At 40.7% G+C, this 18492-nt stretch overlaps 1 protein-coding gene across 1 annotated transcript; it reads left to right on the plus strand.

Annotated features, from left to right (window-relative positions):
- The first annotated feature begins 10432 nt into the window (after positions 1-10432).
- SH2D1B (SH2 domain containing 1B) lies at positions 10433-17563 on the plus strand. Its single transcript, XM_008948069.1, has 4 exons — positions 10433-10566; positions 13616-13679; positions 14799-14967; positions 17523-17563. The coding sequence occupies exons 1-4, from the start codon at positions 10433-10435 to the stop codon at positions 17561-17563; spliced, it is 408 nt and encodes a 135-aa protein (XP_008946317.1).
- The last annotated feature ends 929 nt before the right edge of the window (positions 17564-18492 follow it).

Raw genomic sequence — 18492 nt, forward strand, 5'->3', positions numbered from 1 at the left:
AAGAGCCATCCTTTTATTTTTTTAACTAAACTGAGTGAAATGTAAAAAGGGGAAGAAAACGACAGCATATCCCAATCAAAAATATTTATGCAAGGAAACCCCAAGGAAGTCACTTGAACTCAGACTCTATTACGAATCCTGTCCCTTCATACCCATTCATAGGGCTAGCTTTAGAATGTCAGAAAAAAAAAAACAACTCTTCTCTGCCTTTTTTTTTTAGATATATATAGACAGATGTGTATAGCTTGATTATAATACACTAGAAAGGCAGATTTCTTTGTTTTGTTGTTTTATACCAGTTAACCTTGTTTCTAACTTAGTTTCTATACATAATTTAGTCACAGTTTAAAATAGGTAACTAGGCAAATTCTGTAACATTAGACAGAAATCTATTTCCTTTCCCACTATGAAAGTTATTTCTGGCTTGCTTTGGGGGTCTAAAGTTTAACAGTTGAGTAGCTTTCTAAAGGCGAAGTCTACAGCCAAATTCTACCTGCTGTTTTTGCAATATTAAATGTAAATGTTGCATATTTTTCTGTAAAAAGCTGAGTGAGATGTTATTTTATGAAAGTTGTTGAGGAAATCTGCAGAACTTCTTTCAGTTTGATAAAGAAATTGGTGAAGTCACTTCAATGAGACAAATCAGCATGACAGACCTTCTGCAACTTTCAGCAGTCAAGAAATAACTCCAAGGTCAAACAAAATGCTCAGCACGTAGTAAAGAGCAGGGGCTGCGGAACAGACGGGCCTAATTTGGCTCTCTCAGAGGGTGCACAAGAAACTGTGTCTGCTCAATAGTTTGCTGATAGCTCTGATAAAAATCACTTTTTGGTTTGAGACTAATAATCTTCAAATTTGCAAGGAAGCTTACAGGTAAAATCTGGTTTTGCTGTAAATCCAGATGTTTCACTTGTATGGTTTCACAGTCAAGTTCTGAGCTTTCTCCATGAGAATGGGAATAGGCTGGCGCCCATGACTGCGTCCAGGCAGGTCCTGCTGGGACCAGGACTTCCTGCTGGACCTCTACTGAAAGCAGCTCCAGGGTCCTCATCACCCACCCTTGCGGGCATTTAGGGCCCTCCCAGCCATGCCAACCACCCCATGGGGAGCTGTACTCGGGGCCCTTGCAGTCTGTATCTGAAGAGTTTCTGCAGGGCATTATCTTTCTTTTAGTCCTAATTACAGTTACAGAGCATTTGGGGGTTTTGCATGTAAGTGGTGTCTTATAACAAGTTTTTTCATCACAGGTGAGAAATAAGGTCCTTGTGAGTTCACATCCAAACAGATGTCTTCTCTAGATCATAGAAATGAAGCAAGGAGGACAGACTCAACAAAAACAAAACATTGAGGGATTGCCACGCTTATGCTAGCAGGTTGCAGAGCTAAGAGCTGAGACACTGGGAAAATTGCATGGTAAGCTCTTTGCTACTTTTAATGGAGTACATCTGTATGCATAGATTATGAGTGTTTCAGTGATGGCATATTCTTATCCTTCTCTCCTTGTAGGAGTTAGGTGAGCCTTGTTGATAAACTCCCAGAATTTCAAAGAAAAACTGAAGTGTTCATGCCACTAATTTTCATTCTTGCTTCCTTCTTCATGATTAATTTAACCAGTGCAGTGGAGTTATTTTCAGAGGCAACAAGTCAAAGAATCATTTCACACAGCTTTCATGCTGTGAGACGGAGCATTTGGGTTTGCATACAAATTTGATAGTAGTGACAGTCACAGCGGGAAGCTTTACCTGTCAAAGAGAGTCAAAATGAAACACAACTGAAAACTCCATCAGCAAGTTAGTTGTAGCTGTGCTGCTGTAGTTCAAGTCCTTTCTTTTTTCCCTCTTAATCAAGTGACAGAAAGAGTGTTCCTGCCTGGCACAGCAGTTCAAATACAAACATGCTGTAAAAATGTAAAGCCCTTGATAAATGTTGGCCTCTACTAATTTGTGTCAAAAAGAACAGAGGCTTGCTAACTAGCCTGGGGATTTAGAAGAGCTACTTTTGGTTGAAGAGCTAAACTATAATCTAGTTTCCTAAATATTAGTCTAATTCTTTGCAAACTAATGAAAACTGGTAGAAGACCAGCTAGGGGTTAGGGAGAATGTTTCTCACTGAGACATGGAGGTGCCTTCGCAAGTAAATAGTAAGCTGATAACATGATGGTCTTAAGCTCCAAAATTCAGAGTCCCCACATGGCCTCAAATCAGGTCACTGTTAGAAACTGTCCTTGAAAAAAAGAAAAGTTCCCTCACTCAAATATAGCTGTGCTGAAGATCAAAACTAGCCATGTGAATTTGATCACAGAAGCTGAAACAGTGCATGAAAAGTATATTGCAGTGAAGTTCATGGCTTATGTTTACATGAAAATCATAGTTCTAACACTTCATAGTGCTCTAATGAATCACTTGTTGCACGATCAATGTTTGTTCATATGTCTTTAAACAAAGTAAGGTTAAATGGTCTTCAGATATTTTTCTCATTTATATTATTCACTTCAGTCTTTGATTGTTTTTAAGAAAAAATGGATTTTGTCTCACCCATCTTTTTTTTTTCCTTTCTCTGAATTTCTCTTCTTTCCCTCCTCTGGTGGCTTGCCTCCACTTTTCTTGCACATTACTTAACAGGAAGTCAGTATTTTGGGGACATTGTGACGTGAACTGACTTCTTACTGCATTTCATGAATTGTTTTATGTGATATTTGAGACCAATGATGTCTTAGGAACTGATTTTTCAGGTGTCTAACAGTTAACACAAATCAGGACCATCAACTGTGTGGAGGCAGTGGCTTTGTGAAAATGAAGCTGAAGAATGTGCTTTTTAGGTTGTGAAGACCATGTTATCATAGTAGAGTAGACTTGTTACGAGAAAGTCTAAGTGTACTTCTCACAAAGATCTGTGCTATTTAGGTTGGATTGAATGAGCTTCAAGTAAATAATCTTCTTGGTGTAAGTGGTGTTCCATTGAAGAGGAATTTTGGTGGCATCTAGCACCTGAAATGTGTTTCCAGTCAGGGTGAATTGTTCCTCTGCATTTGTGCAGCAGCAGAGGATCTCCAGTGCTAGTGGGATTCTATATCCCTCAAACATCCCCCCTGGCCTGCCAAAGATTTTCAGGAGGTGCCAAGGTCTCTTTGAGGGCACACTTTATGCCACCAGTTTCTTCTGTTTAAAGACACTGAAAAAAAAAATTTTTTTTTGCAAGTATATTAACTTACATACAACCATTGGAATTATTATAAACTCAGGGAGTAATTCAATGTGGATCACTGAGAGCCCTGACAACAGGTTTGCCATAGAGAAGGAAAATAGTTTTTTTGTTACTCTGTCTTGCAAGTAAATTTTTAAGCTAAATTCTAGATAATTTCAAGACCAAAACCCACTACTTACACATAATTAGGTGTTTTATAGATATATATAACCTTTTTTTTAATTGTTTGGTTCTATGACTTTTTACTTGTAGCACAGAGAAGTTTCCATTTTGAAGGACCATTTTCATTTTTAAAAATGGACAATATGTTAAGAGGGTTATAAAACAGCCTTTTCCTCCTAGGCTTACATTTTATTAGAAAGCTAATAGCAGAGTTCTGGAGCCTCAGGGAATTAATCTGGCACTGCACAGACAGGTCTAGCAGTCATCTGTAAGTAACAGATGCACTAGTTCGATTTTCTTCTTAAATTTACATCATAATGATGTCTCTTTTGGTTTAAAGTAAATCTTGCCATCCACAAATAGAAAAAAAAAAACTTTGTACCCAGGCAGAATACACTGAAAAAATACAGATGCTGTAGATATCATGCTGTGAAGTTTGTAAAATTAAATGTGATTTGTTATTGTAACAGTATTTCTTGCAAAAACCTTTATTGGTTCTGTTTGTACAGCAAGCCACGGTATTGTGAGCGCCTAGCAACATAGCTCAGTGAGAACCCAAATTTTCAGGAGACTTAGCTAGAACTCGTCTTTCTTTCTGTTTTCTTATCCTGTGTTTGTTTTGTGATCTGGTCAAACAACAAATGACTCTTCCATTTCTTGCTTTATTCACACCAGTTGTCAATATACTGGCTTTGCTTTTAGCTGCTTTTGACCACAGCGTTCAATCTAACCTCGATGTCCCACACCCTCCCCATTTATTCACTGAACACTTCACTTTCAGTGTCAAGCAACCTAGCTCTTCAGATTTCCTGTTCTTACCAGAGGCGCTATTGTTGTGGTTTGAGGCTTGGAATGGGGGCATGACCTTCCAGCAACTGGGAGGACCCCGGGTGGGGGTGAAACCATTGTATTCCCTCCCCTTCCCACACACACTCTGATAAGAGGCAGGGAGTGGTTTCTAATTTCACTCCTGCCTTGGAGCTCGGAGAGGAAAGTTCTCCTTTCACTCCGTGGGACCCTGGAACCATTTCTGAGGGTTTTGTATATTTTATTTTTTGTATTTTCCCCCTAATCTTTGTATATATTATTTTCCTTACCTCCCTTTTTCATTTTCTGTTCCTTGTTGAACAATATACTTCAGGTTTTTTTTCCAAAGTGTCTCTCTCTCTCGAGGGGGGGCAGAGGCGAGTACATAGTTCTGTTCCATGTGGGTCCTGCCCTGAACCCCTTTTTACATGGAACCAGGACAGCTATCAAGAGCTTTGCTGTGTTAGAGGTGCAGCCAGGAGAGAGTTGTAGAACCAGAGTGCTTGATAATCCGAGGTGCCACTGTGACAAAGCCCCACTAGGTTTTACACTAACAGAAGGAAAAACTTAAAATTAGTAAAGGCAGCAGTACGGCAGAAAACAAATTAGATATGTTGTCAAACAGGACTTGGCAATGCTGCCAAAATGTTGCAGCTGTTCTGTATAAGGAAGAGTAGCTAACTATGCAGCTCTTCTAATCAAAAGATTTTGTTCAATTATAGGCATCAAATTTTACAGAAGTAGCAGATAAAGTAGCATCAGAGAAAAACAAAGATAATAATTGCAAGAAAATGTGAATTGTCAGAATAGACTGAAGAAAGTGGTTGCATTTATTTCAGAAAACACAAGACTGACCAAAGGATGTAAGTGTTGTGATGTATAGATGATTTTCACCAAGTGATAATCGAGCTATTTTTTTTCCATGTAGGGGTAGAAGCACGCCAAAAGGCAGTCTTGCAGGAAAAAGAATTTCACTTTTTCTCCTTTCTCTGACATCTGAAAGGCTAGTTGCTACAAGAAGCTATCCTAGGAACTGTGAAATCTCCTTCAGTGGATGAGGAGAGAAAAACAGCCTAATCCAATTGTAAAGTGGAGTGAAAATATTTTAAGAGCACATTCACAACAGCTACAGCCTGGTTTGGTATAGCTAAGATCTCAGTGATAAAGGCCAGAGGCTCAGCCTGGTGTGGCTTCCTCAACTGCTCAAGCCCCACTACTTTGAGGCACCACTGCTATTCTACTTTTCCAGGCCTCACATCACAAACTGCATAGAGCTTGGAGCAGTTCCTGGTAATTTTTACCTCCAACATGAGAGGCGCCTATTGTCACAAACTGTCCACAGCACAAATTACAGTGTTCTTAAACTGTCACTGCTACAAGTGCAGTCCATGCAAAAATGAGCTGCAGGTGAGAGATGAAACTGGGCTTGCCCACTGTAGTTTTCACCAGGCAGCGTTACAGCCACTTCCTGGAAAAGGCTCCTCTGCACTGCCCACAAGCCCTGGCTCCACTCTGGATGCACAAAAATTATTATGTCATGCAATATCCTGAACTCATTGAGAAAGGCTCTGCTCCTAACTGTCATGCAAGCAACAACCCTTCCAGTTCTCGTCTTTTCAAGCAAGAGCCTCGCAGACATCAGGCATTCTAGAAATTTCTATCAGTGAACAGTGGTGAAGAAACCCAGATGTTGGTCTCTCTCTGCATCCCCTTAGCCCATAAACTGAAATATACCCAGATTTCATCACAGTTAATTACATCAGCTCGTATTTCTGACTGGCCCTCAGACTCAGCTGAGACAGCAGCCTGGGTATGCAGGTTTGTAGAAGCCAAAAAGACTTGCTAAATTTGTTAAACCAGAAATATTTGTTAGAAAATGCTTGCTCAGAGTTTACAGCTAAACTTGGCCTATGCAGATATATTATTATGTGATTGCAACATACATGGTCAATGTTTGATGCTGTGTGGTACAAGTCATGGTGAGGCTCACAGCACAGCTCTTTGGTGCCTGACAAGGCCATCTCCCACCACCTCCCAGCTGTTTACCGAGTGTCAATCAGCAGGCGTCCCAAGCTGTGATCTGCAAATCCTGTTTTGCTTTTGCAAGTACCTTGCATTTTTACCCTGGACTAGCCCACCAATGCCAGAGCAAAGTGTATACACGTATGTGTATGCATACAAGACACAATGTGGATTGCTTGTGTCCGGCCATGGAATCATGTTTGTAGTTTAGTGACAGAACAGACAATGGAGCCAACATTGCATCTGCCATTGGCAGAAGAGGAAAAAGGTGGGCAAGAGCAAGCCTGCTGCTCCCAGTGTTGCCTGAGGAGGAAGGTGGTCAATGCTGTGGATGGTGACTGCTGCTGAAAGGAATCCCAGCCCCCATTCCCCTTCAAGCACTTTCTTCTTCTCAAGGTTTTTTGTCATCAAAAAAGCACTCTACTAAGTGCTCAGTGGGCAATGTGCAGCTGTAGTTTTCCTTCATATCACATCTAGATTCAGATCTGCAAGATCTACTGAAACTACTGTCTTCTGTGTCTTTGCCTAGCTAATGAGGTCTTTAGGTAAAAGTGTGAAGAGCATGTAGTCATTGCCTTCATGAAAGAGGCATCTGCAGTTGTTTCCTATCAGCTTTCCTTTCAATGCAGAGAGAGAACCTGCCTGAAGCAGGTAAGTGCTGAGCAGCTGCTGCTCTTCCTTTGCAGAGCTGGGCTTCTGGAAGAGCCATTCACCTCACAATACCTCATGGAAATATTTTATTTAAAAGATGTGTAGACAAAAACTCTAAGCAGCTGTAACCAATAGGAAAATGCAGGCGTAGTTGACAGCAACAATTTACCACATGCTTGCAAGGATACGTGCAAGGCAAGGCAGCGGGAGGTGTGAGGTGTATTTTCCCCACACTCTCATTGTCCCCTCGGGGGTGGAGACTTCCTTTATTTATTGGTAGACTTTGGTCACCGCAGTATAGACCTCAGCTTTAGCTCTACCTTGCACTTGCCATTTCTAGGTTTCTCTCTTAGGGTAATCTTTTTTCTAACTCTTTAAATTTCTTTGACAAAAAGCTGTACCTTTTTGCTTTATTCCTGACCTAAGATGCCATCTGGAAATGTTCTTAGTGTCATGCAGTAACTTGCAATTAAACACATTAGTGTTAAGATAAGAGTTTTGTGTGTATAAACTTGTCAAGAGTAAAAAACATGGAAGTAACAGGTGAATGCACAGCATGCATGTCTTTGCTTACTGGTGTTCAGAGGGTGTTTACCTGGTTTTTATCACAGGGTGTTCTTCCCACTCTGTGGTCAAGATGCTGGTGGTCACTGTGTCTCACACTTTGTTTATCTATTAAAATTTTTGTATAGTTCTACAGCTCATTTTGATGAACACTTTTAAAACCTCTGCATGAACAAAGAATTGCCAAGTCTTTTCTGGAACTTTCCATGGCTTCATGACTGAGGCTGACCAGGACATCACAAACACCCATTTTTTCTCAAGTTCACCTCTTAATTTTGAACAGAAAAGACAAGAGTTCCTAGACACAATTTCCTCATTCCCGATAGAGTCCTGACTTATTCCTGTAATTTATCCCAATCTGTGGCTTTAGTGAGGTAGATGACATACAGAAAAATAATAAAGTCATATAACTAACCATCCCCACCACTACACCTGATCCTTTATCACACTTCATCTGCACAAAGGCGGGAGAATAGAGATTTTGCTATCAGCATGCTGTAACTCTGGCGTATCCTAACTGTCAACTACTTGTCATCAAATATTTCTTGGACTTTTCTGAAATGGGTGAGGATTTGTGAAAAAGAAGGGAGAACTATCAAAGTATCATCTTTTGGCATTCCCTTGTCTTCTATGGATGATCAGCAAGGCAAATCCTGGAATTCATCATGTAGGTCCAATGTGACAGGTATTACTGGCTTGGAGTGGCAGTAGTGGTGCCAGATGTCACTACCCTGAACTGAAATGGCAGGGGTCATTGCCTCAGGGCAAGGGGGTGACCAGCAAGGCTTGGCAACAGGGAAATCATGACACATCACAAAGTCTTCATAGTTTAGGCACTATGTCCTAGGTGTCAGAGCTGGGAGGTGAACATACAAACAGCATGTTTTGAAATCAAGAAGACCCTTGCCAGTGCCAGCACCTGTGTGTCTGGACTCCATTTTGACCTCAAGACTGGGCTGTATTGCAGGGGTCCTAGATTCTTCTCCCATCTTTTGAGGATTCCATCTCTCCTGCTATTAGAATCACAGAATGGTTTGGGTTGGAAGGGACCTTTAAAGGTCATCCAGTCCAACCCCCCTGCAGTGAACAAGCACTTCTTCAGCTAGATCAAGTTGCTCAGAGCCCAGTTCAACCTGACTTTGAATGTTTCCTGGGATGGACTCCTACCACCTCTCTGGGCAACCTGCACCAGTGTTTCACCACCCTCATTGTAAAACATGTCTGCCTTATATCTAGTCTAAATCTACCCTCTTTTAATTTAAAACCATCACCCCTTGTCTGTTGCAATACGCCTAGCTAAAAAGACTGTCCCCATCTTTCCTGTAGCCCCCCTTTAAGGACTGGAAGGCTGCCATAAGGTCTCCCCGGAGCCTTCTCTTCTCCAGGCTGAACAGCCCCGACTCTTTTTCTTCATAGGTAAGGTGTTCCAGATGCCTGATCATTTTTGTGACACTCCCATAGGGTCACGTCCTTGCTGAGGGCTCCTGAGCTGGACATGCTACTCCAGATGAGGTCTCACTAGAGTGGAGTAGAGCAGCAGTATTGACTCCCTTGATCTGCTGGCTACGCTTCTTTTCATGCAGCCCAGGATACAGTTGGCCTTCTGGGTAGCAAACACTGGTTCATGTCCAGCTCATGTCCAGCTTTTCATCTACCGGTACCATCTCCACCTGGCTATACTCAATTCCATCATTCCTCAGCCAGTGTTGATACTGCAGATTGCCCTGACCCAGGTGCAGGAACTTGCACTCGGCTTTGTGGAATGCCATGAGGTTCACACAAGCCCGCTTGTCCACTTCCCCTTGGATGGTATCCCATCCCTCAAGCAAGTTAACCACACCACTCACCTTGGTTTTATCTGCAAACTTGCTGAGGGTGCATTTGATCCCACTATCTATGCCATTGTTGAAGATATTAAACAGCACTGGTCTCAGTACAGATCCTTGAGGGACACCACCATCTCCATCTGGACACCAAGCTGTTGACCCCTACCCTCTGAATTTAACCATTCAACCAATTCCTTATCTACTGAACAGTTTACCCATCAAATCCATATCTCGCCAATGTAGAGAGAAGGATTTTGTGGGGGACCACATCAAAGGCTTTACAGAATTCCAGATAGACAACATCCATAGCTCTTCCATTGTCCACTGATGTAGTCACTCCATCATAGAAGGCCGCTAGGTTGGTCAGGCAGGACTTGACCTTGGTGATGCCATGCTGGCTGTTTCAAATCACCTTCTTGTCCACCATCAACCTTAGCCTAGCTTCTAGGAGGATCTGTTCCATGATCTGCCCAGACACAAAGGTGAGGCTGACAGGCCAGTAGTTCCCAGGGTCCTCCTTTCCACCCTTTTTAAAAAAGGTGAGACAAGAACTTCTTGACAAAATAGATATACTTTGAAAATAAGAATTGAGCAGAGGGGGGAGAATGCTCTGTTTTGAAAAATCTCATTCTCAAATATTGCTGATTAGCTTTCAGCAAAACTTGAGAAGAAAAAACAAAGAAAGAAACCCATACCACAGCAAAACTCAGACAACTGAACAACTGTGTTAGAAGGCAAGTCTGGCAAGGAAAGGAACCAAACCAAGCGGCATTTTTCAAAAGTAAGAACAAGAGCACTATTTGCAGGACTTTGAGCCACTTTAAATATAAAAGTTAACTTGATTATACTTAGGTGTCAACTTAGATATTGCATAGCTTAGAAGTGTGATACCCGACTCAAATATCTCTGATAATGAGACAAAAGACTCTTCTCTTCTGATGTGGACTGTGACCACTGTAGACAAACCATTTCTCATTTCCTGCTGTCACTGCAATCATGAGCTGTAAGCACAAGCTGTAACCAGCTTTGCCTCGGACAGGTCAGTGTTCACAACACACAGGAAGCTGTGCATGGACTTAGCACCTCCTGTTTCAGCTGTCTGCAGACAGCTGCATTTGGAATAATCTTTTAATGCCAGGCCTCTGACTTTCTCTGGAATATCTCTGAAAGGCAAGAGGCCTTGTTTACTTTTGTCCATGGAGTTCCCATTTTTTCATGGAAAGATTACTAAAAGAACCTGTGCAGAACTGCTGAACAAGAACAGAAAGAATGGTAGCTATTTAATACGAGAGAGTGAAAGTGTGGAAGGAGCCTTGTGTCTCTGTGTTTTGTAAGTACTCTAAATTTTTTATGAGCTTTCAGGTAGATCCATAGGCAAGCATTCATCTTCTCTAATTCTAATAGTTCTTCACTAATATTAACAGACTCCAAGGTGATGTGTATACGTATTCAAGTAATGCTGGTTGCCTTCGACTTCCTTTACAGTGAGTGGCGAAAGGGTGGCAATTGCCAAAGACATTTTATACAGCAGAGGACAGGCGAACTGTAATCTGCTGATACTGGCAATAAGGGGAGCCCAAAGCAAATAGCTTAGCTTGCTGGAGTTATTGCTTCTGTAATGATGAGTAAATAGCATTTGATAGAAATGCAGAAGGGACTGTTTCATAACCTGCCATGAGACTTTTCAGTGTCTCAAGAGTGAACCCTCACAATAGCTTACAAAATAATTCCTTCTTCACAGGCTTTCTAGCTGATGAAAGCTTAGCCTTGTGCTTTAAAGGAATTTGATCTGATGTATGAACACAAGCTGAGCTAGCTATAACATCCTGTTCGAATTCATATGACAAGTCCATGAGCAAGATGGGCATAGAAAATGGCTACTTCTAGTCCTTAATGTTAACTACTACAATTATTTTCTTTTCCTGTTTGGAATAGCACCTTTATTTCCCTTTCAAGAAGCCTGTTTTACACTTATCATGTACAATTGATTTGTTTCTAATGTGTTCAGAGTTTATAAATTAGTAACTGAGTCTTTCTTTGACACTGAAGTTTTACACTCTCCTTGAGAATGGGTTTGCATGTAACATGAAAAATTTTTAACACCACACCTAATTACTTCAAAAATATCAGAAAATGTTTTTATCAATAATCAGAAACACATCTCTTCTGAAATAAATCAAAGGAGAATGCAGAAAAAGGCAGAGGGAAATAGAGTGCTGTGGGGTTGGTGGCTAGACAACGTAGGGGGTGCAGGGAGGGCAGGGAGAGTGGGAGTGAAAGGGCATGCCTACTTTGTCAGAAGGTACAAATGGGGATCCTGACACACAGAAGAATGACATTAGTCCTTGACCTGGGAAGATGGCTGTCGAGATTTCATGCAGTAGAGCAGATGAGAAAGGGACAGGCTACTTAGGTGCATGTGATGAGTCTGAACTACTGATGTAGCAGAGGGCACATCTACAGTGCATGTTGTGTGCAGATGCGAGCTGATGTAAAGGTTAAGCTTGATGCTGCACTAACACAATTGTATTCTCTTTTTGTTTTTGTTATTTTTTAGGAGCAAAGCAGATCTACCTTGTGATAGCTTGCAGACAGCTTGTGTCTCTCAATAGTGTTTTGGGCAGGCATATGAAAAAGCACCTGACTTCGAGCTAGCCTCTGTGGGGTTTTGGTGTTAAAAACATTAGTGTTTAATGTATTTTACTTCAACTCGTGTATTAACAAATGTACTAATTAAACCATAGGGGTGGCAGCAGTGGTGTAGGGCATGCTGGCTTGCAAAAGTGACTGACCTCAGATAGCTAATGGGATGGCAACGGTGTACTGGCACAGATTTGCCTCAGAGATTGGTCAATAGTTAACTAGGAAGAGCAAAGCTGTCCTAAAACTGGATGCAATCAACACTGAAACTCTCAGTGCTGTTTCAAGATAACTTTTGGATTAGAACTGCATCTTAAAACATTGTTTACTGCCTAACATGATGGATGCACAAACTGATGCACATCTCTCAAATTAGCTGACTCATGAGCAGAGATACTGATCTGCTTGCTACAGAAAACAACCAACATTTTCTTGTCCTTTATGGATTGGGGTGTGGAAGGGTAAGGCACTACTCCCATGGAGGATATGGAAGTCAGAACGGTGAGACCAGTTCAAAAACATCTCTTCTTTAATTGAGCATGGGGCACAGCTCTGTTGATATGTCTTTCTCTGCAGCACACTGCCACTTTCATCCAGGACTGTCTCAGGTCCCTGACAGTGCCCCAGTCCAGACCTAGTGCCCTTGCTACTGATCTCCTTATGGTTTAACATGTAATTCTCAAAAAAGCTCCTCTCACCCTGATTTCCTGTGCCTTTATTAATTTGTATCATATACAGCTGTTAGTAAGCATTTAGGAGCTAATGTAGAAACAAAAGTTTTAATGTATTTATTTCAATGTGTTCCATATTTATTTAATAAAAATTACAGGAACCCAATAATATTCAGAGGTTTACCTTTCAAAATGTAGATAATCAGTAAAGAACAAGTTTCAAAAATTATAAAATGATCAGTTTTCAGGTTTTTTTTCTCACTTCTATGTCTATGTTTAAAGAATGAATACCCACATTTATAAAATACTCTTAAGCCAAGAACATGAATTTCCACAGGTATCCCAAGGGGGGAGGGAGGGGAAGGGGGAAAGCATCCTTGTGATGCAACTCTTTGAATTAAAGTAAATCTATTCTAACTGATGTCTTAACCTTATCTCAATCCATAGTCACATTTCTGCAGAACAAAGTAGTTTACTTCTAGAGTAACTATTCATTTATGCAGAAGTACATGGAGCTAGGTTCCCAGCCTAAGATTCTCCCTCTCATGAGAGTTCAATTCATGTAGCTACAGCTGAAGTTCTTCTGATGAACATATGTATTCATCACATAACATAATTTGTTTTCAAATACTGCTGTTCCCCCACCATATTTGTGAAGTAGATTTCTTTGCAACTTTACTGATGTTTTCTCTGATCATGGTCGTATCTCCAGTTCATCCTCTGAATAGCTGCCATTGCAGTATTTGACTCTGACTTCAGGGAAAGAAAGGCACCTCACTTTTGTCTTTGTAGCTATTTAGGTTTTCCTTATAGCTCCATTTTTGAAGGAGAGGTACATACATCAAATGGAAAAGTGAATCCATATATATAATTGATGCTATTTAGCACCAGTCATTCCTTTAGATTTGTTTGGGTTTAGTCATCCATTGCATTGCCATTTACTTTAAGATACAAGCAAACAGACAAAACCAAAAGCTGGCTGTCAAGTTCAGCTGTAGCAGTCTAAGCTAGTTGCAGTGGTCTGACGGTTGATAAAAAGCTTCATGTATACAACAATGTTTTTCACAGCTTTGAAGGCATAATCTACACTTACCGTATCTTCAGGGAACAACACGGCTATTTTAGAATACAGGTGAGTAACCCATTTAATCTGTAAAAGACTGCACTAAAGATCATTGTCTTGATTTTTAAAAAAATATGCATACACACATTACCTTACAAAATACTTCCAAATTTTATTTTTTCTGTACTCAATTCTTGACTTTTTAATGTTAGACTTACATATGAGCTCAGAAGTAGCTGTTATGTTTGTAGAATTCTTATAACCTAAGTGGATCTGTTGCTTGCTGACCATCTGCTTTCTGATTTGACCATTTCTTTTTGATAGCACTGAAGAAAAATCTATCACATTAATCACTTGCTCCTGTCCCTGATCAGCTTTTTCTATTTGAAAGCTCTGCCATTGAACCCAGCATCTTTTAGGGATTTGGAATATAGCAATGGTCTTTTTGATTTAAAGAGACCTATCTATAATTCTGTGCAACTCTGAGGCACCTGAATTGATGACCCCAGATAATGCTGCTTATTCCTCCAACAAGAGTAAGAGCAGACTTCGTCCATCAAATCCCTCAGCAAGGTGAAAGGACACTTAAAAGTTGGCTCCTCCATGTTAGTACAACAGCCAACAGGCCTGCCAACAATTAAGTAGCATTTAAGTGGAATGGAGGAGCTCACTCCATAAAAGACAAACCAAAAGGACACATGCTGGTAACTTCTTGCTTATTAGTGTTTTGGACTCAGTACGAAAGACAGTTTCCCATGAAGAAAAATGGTTTGTTGACAAAAAAAATAAATATCTATTTTGGACTATAGCCACTCTACTGGGGTTTGCTGTCATGCCTGTCAGCAGTTAATAGCTCAAACACTTAGTTTTTTCAAACCAAATTTTCCTTACAATGTTTTGCAAAAAATGTGAGAGTTCCATTCTTCAATTTTTTAAGTCAGACTGTTTTGACTGATTAAAATAACAGGGTGATATAATATATTGATGGTGGAGGGTTAATTGTTTGGGTTTTTTTAAGGGCACCAAACAGGTGTCCTTAGTGTTTTAGGGATATTAAAATATTCTGTCACCAAATCTGTTTACAAAACAGATCTTTGGTAAATAAGAAAGAGCCTATTATTCTTTTTTGTTTAGGAGACTTGATGGGAAGGGTAGTTGCAAACAAGCCTTATTTTCCTTTCCTTGCAGTGTTCTGAAGGTGTTCCACAGAGGACCTTCAGAACATTAAAGGACCTAATACACGTTTATGAAAAGCCAAATCAAGGACTTGTAACAAACCTCCGCTACCCAGTAAAGAAACCAAGGGCCTCACAAAGAAGCCAAAGTTTCAAGTCAGGAAAGGATAACATTTATGATGGTAAGAAATTCAGCTCTGCCTTTATGTGTTCTTTTTTTTTTTTTTTTTTTTTTTTTAAAGACAACTGCATTGACCAGTTTGTGATGAATAGTTGTTACATGTCCTCTGAGACCAGCTTATGTTCTCTTATGTTCTCTCTTCCGTTCCCTGGAAAAGGGTTATTCACATCTCACAGGTTACATACCCTCATCCATTACAAAATAAGAAGTTGAAATTGCAAGAGATAGAGAAGACAAAGCATGATGTTGCCCACAGCTCACTCCTTCATGGATATTGATGTTTCTAGGCTAGGGAAGGCTGAGGACCAGTGTTACCCAATATGGTTCTGCCAAGCTGCCAGGCCCCTGTGCTTCACTGGAAGTAGAGGCTGTCCTTTATCTTCATTGTTCAGGCTGAAAGCTATTTTTAAACCAAAATCTTAGTTATTTTTTAGATGCTGGGGGGCAGAGGAAGAAAAAAAAAAAAAAAGCTAGACAGCTTGTGTTTTGTTGTGATTTGTATTAAAACATGACTAATATTTTTAAGTTAAAATTTGAAAATAAGAAGCAATAGAGGCTTGTGGTCAGGATCACAGCTTTGAAACCGAGGGTTCAGTCTCTGGCTGATCGGCTGATTTACGCTCCCGAGGCACAGGTATGAGATGAGGACACAATGTGGGCCAGCCTCTCTGTGCTGCAGTCAAACCTCCCGTCAGTACCACAGATGCTGGTTTTTTGCACTCAACAACAGTTCAATAGTTCTGGTGCTCCCTCCATCAAGCGGGCAGGATAGGAATCATAGAATGGTTTGGATTGGAAATGACTTTTAAAGATCTAGTCCTACACCCTGCAGTGAAAAAGCACTTCTTCAACTAGACCAAATTGCTCAGAGCCCCATTCAACTTGATCTTGAATATTTCCCGGGATGGGGCATCTACCACCTCCCTGGGCAATCTGTGCCAGTGTTTCACCACACTCATTGTAAAACACGTCTGCCTTATATCTAGTCTAAATCTGCCCTCTTTTAATTTAAAACCATCACCCCTTGTCCTCCTGCAATACGCCTAGCCAAAAAGACTGTCCCCATCTTTCATACAGGCCCCCTTTAAGTATTGGAAGTCTGCTATAAGGTCTCCCCAGAGCCTTCTCTTCTCCAGGCTGAACAGCCCCAACTCTTTCAGCCTTTCTTCATAGGTAAGGTGTTCCAGACCCCTGATCATTTTTGTGACCCTCCTCTGGACCAGCTCCAAGAGGTTCATGTCTTTCCTGGAAGGTGTGAGCCCTCCACACTACTTCATCCGCAAAGCTGCATTTTTAGAGGCCAGTGCTGCAACAGCCTTGCTGGGAGAAACAGTGGCAAAGAGAAATTTCCAGTGCCTCCAACATTACATTATCACTTGTATCACAAAGGCAGATATGCAACATTTGCTCTAAAAAGGTTTTTATGCTGTCTTCAGGGAGATGGAAAATACTGCAATAGCATGGATATATTTTTACAAAAAAATCATGTGTAATAAGTATTTTATTGTCTGGTCCTACAACATCAATGTGTAGAAGATTCATAATGTCCCAGCCTGAACTTACAGGGAGGAAAACAAATCCTTTCATTTCACTGTCAAAATGTTGGTGGTTGTCCATAAAAATGAAGGTTTTTAGAAATAATCAAATTACTTCTGAATTGTGGTCATTAAATTTTAATTTCACTTGTACAGCATTCCAAGCTTCACCCTCCTGAGTGCTTTATTATGTGCTCACAGAGGCAGCTTAGGTTAATGTCATGATGGATATCTCTCTGAAATGTAGGTAGCACGTAAAACACCACAGTGCTTCCTAGAGAAAGCACCATGCTTTTCTGGCCCAGTCCTTCGTGTGGCACCAGCAGCTGGCTGCCTGGCACATGTGGGACTGAGCGCTCCAGTGTGACCAGTGAGATATCTCAAGGGACTGAGGTCACGAGGCTCGTTGCTGGACATTTTTGAACATTGTTTTCTAACCTAGGAACTGCTTGTCTGAGGGTGGCTGTGTGAAGAGATAGTAGGTTTCCATAGTGGAGACTGAGTCCCAAGCATTCCACTTCTGCCTTTCCCCAGGTTTCTCAAAAAACATAGTAAGTCTGGCAAGGTCTAAGAGAGAATATTTTTTTTTCTGGTTCTGCTCCATCAGTTGGGAGGAGAGCTTTGCTGTTGGCTATTTATTTAGAGGAGGAAGGGTGTGTTATGCTACAGTCATAGCTATCTCAGCTATTGATCTGATTGACTAGGTGTGGATCATTTCTGACATCTGATTGTTCCTCAGGAAGAAGGGAGCTCACAAGGATACATCTGTTCAATAACAGAGCTTGCTGGCTCAGAAAACACAATGCAAGCTATGCCTCTATATGGGCTCCTGGAGGACACAGTCCATAGGACACGAGACTTAAACATTGGTCCTGCAATACCAGAGGGAATACCAAGAAACCAAACTGAGTTACTGATACCTGCCCAGCAACATGACCTCAGGCCATTGTGCTCACCATGGACTTTCAGAGGAGCGACTTGCAATAGCAATGTCTTTTTTAAAAAATTAATTTCTTTACAGACGTTGATGACAGCGACTACATCTCTGTCCTACCTGACTGATCTACAGCCTGACGATTTGGGAAGCAGATGTTCCAGGCTATGCCACAGCACAAGGGATCAGCTTGGAAGAGCTGCCAGCTGGGCATCCTCGACTGTGAATCTGTACCTCTGGAATTAGTCTCCTCCTTTTGCAGACTGTCAGAGCACCTGTATTTTCTCCCAGTAGATCCAGTATAAGCAACTATCTCCTTCTGTTCAGCAGTAAACTAATTCATAACAGACACATGCATGCATATACATGTACATACATATGGGGGGAAGGATATTTGTGTATCTGTGTGTATATTTTGGTTTTTTAGTTAGCACTGTTTAAGTATGTTACTGCACTGTTAAATCTATGCCATAAAGAACAACATGAAAATGGTCTGAAATACTTTTAGTACTGATGAATGGCTCTGGGAGATTACCAGAGGAGTGCAAGTTCTACATGCATGTCCGTATGAACACATCCTTTTTTTTTTTTTTATTAGATACTGTGCATATGAGAATGCTTCCTACATTTCATTTGCTACTGCCATTAGCTCTGTATTATAATGTGTATGAGGCTTTGCTTTAATCTTATTAGTAATTTTACATATTTAATATACACTTTTGGTCTGTGGCCTGGAACTAGCAGCCAAAGCTGGAACTGGAACGAATGTCCTGATTCCCCCAGACACTAGTACCAGTTCTATCTCTGAGATCTTGAGGAAGACATTTGAATCAGTTGTGTGTTTAAGACGTTACATAAATTATGTCTTTTAATGGGTAATACCACTTAGACTTCTTTCTATTATGTTTCTTTCAGCCCCTATTTGTCAAAGTACTTTTAGATCTTTCAATGCTTTGGACTTCATTATATATTTAGCAGTGATAGGTTTTTACGTTTTTGGTGCCAGGCTGGTACTTCTAGAATAAAGGAGACAAGAAAAAAAAGAAAAAAAAAAAAA

The sequence above is a fragment of the Merops nubicus genome, unplaced genomic scaffold (assembly GCF_000691845.1).
Source record: "Merops nubicus isolate BGI_N331 unplaced genomic scaffold, ASM69184v1 scaffold6989, whole genome shotgun sequence".
Classification (NCBI taxonomy): Eukaryota; Metazoa; Chordata; class Aves; order Coraciiformes; family Meropidae; genus Merops; species Merops nubicus.

Bases quoted from the DNA above. Each gene is read 5' to 3' on its own strand.
- SH2D1B (XM_008948069.1), top strand. From the start codon at position 10,433: ATGGAGTTCCCATTTTTTCATGGAAAGATTACTAAAAGAACCTGTGCA. The intron at 10,567-13,615 runs GTAAGTACTCTA...TGTTTTTCACAG, and splicing joins GCCTTGTGTCTCTGTGTTTT to CTTTGAAGGCATAATCTACA. The intron at 13,680-14,798 runs GTGAGTAACCCA...CTTTCCTTGCAG, and splicing joins ACGGCTATTTTAGAATACAG to TGTTCTGAAGGTGTTCCACA.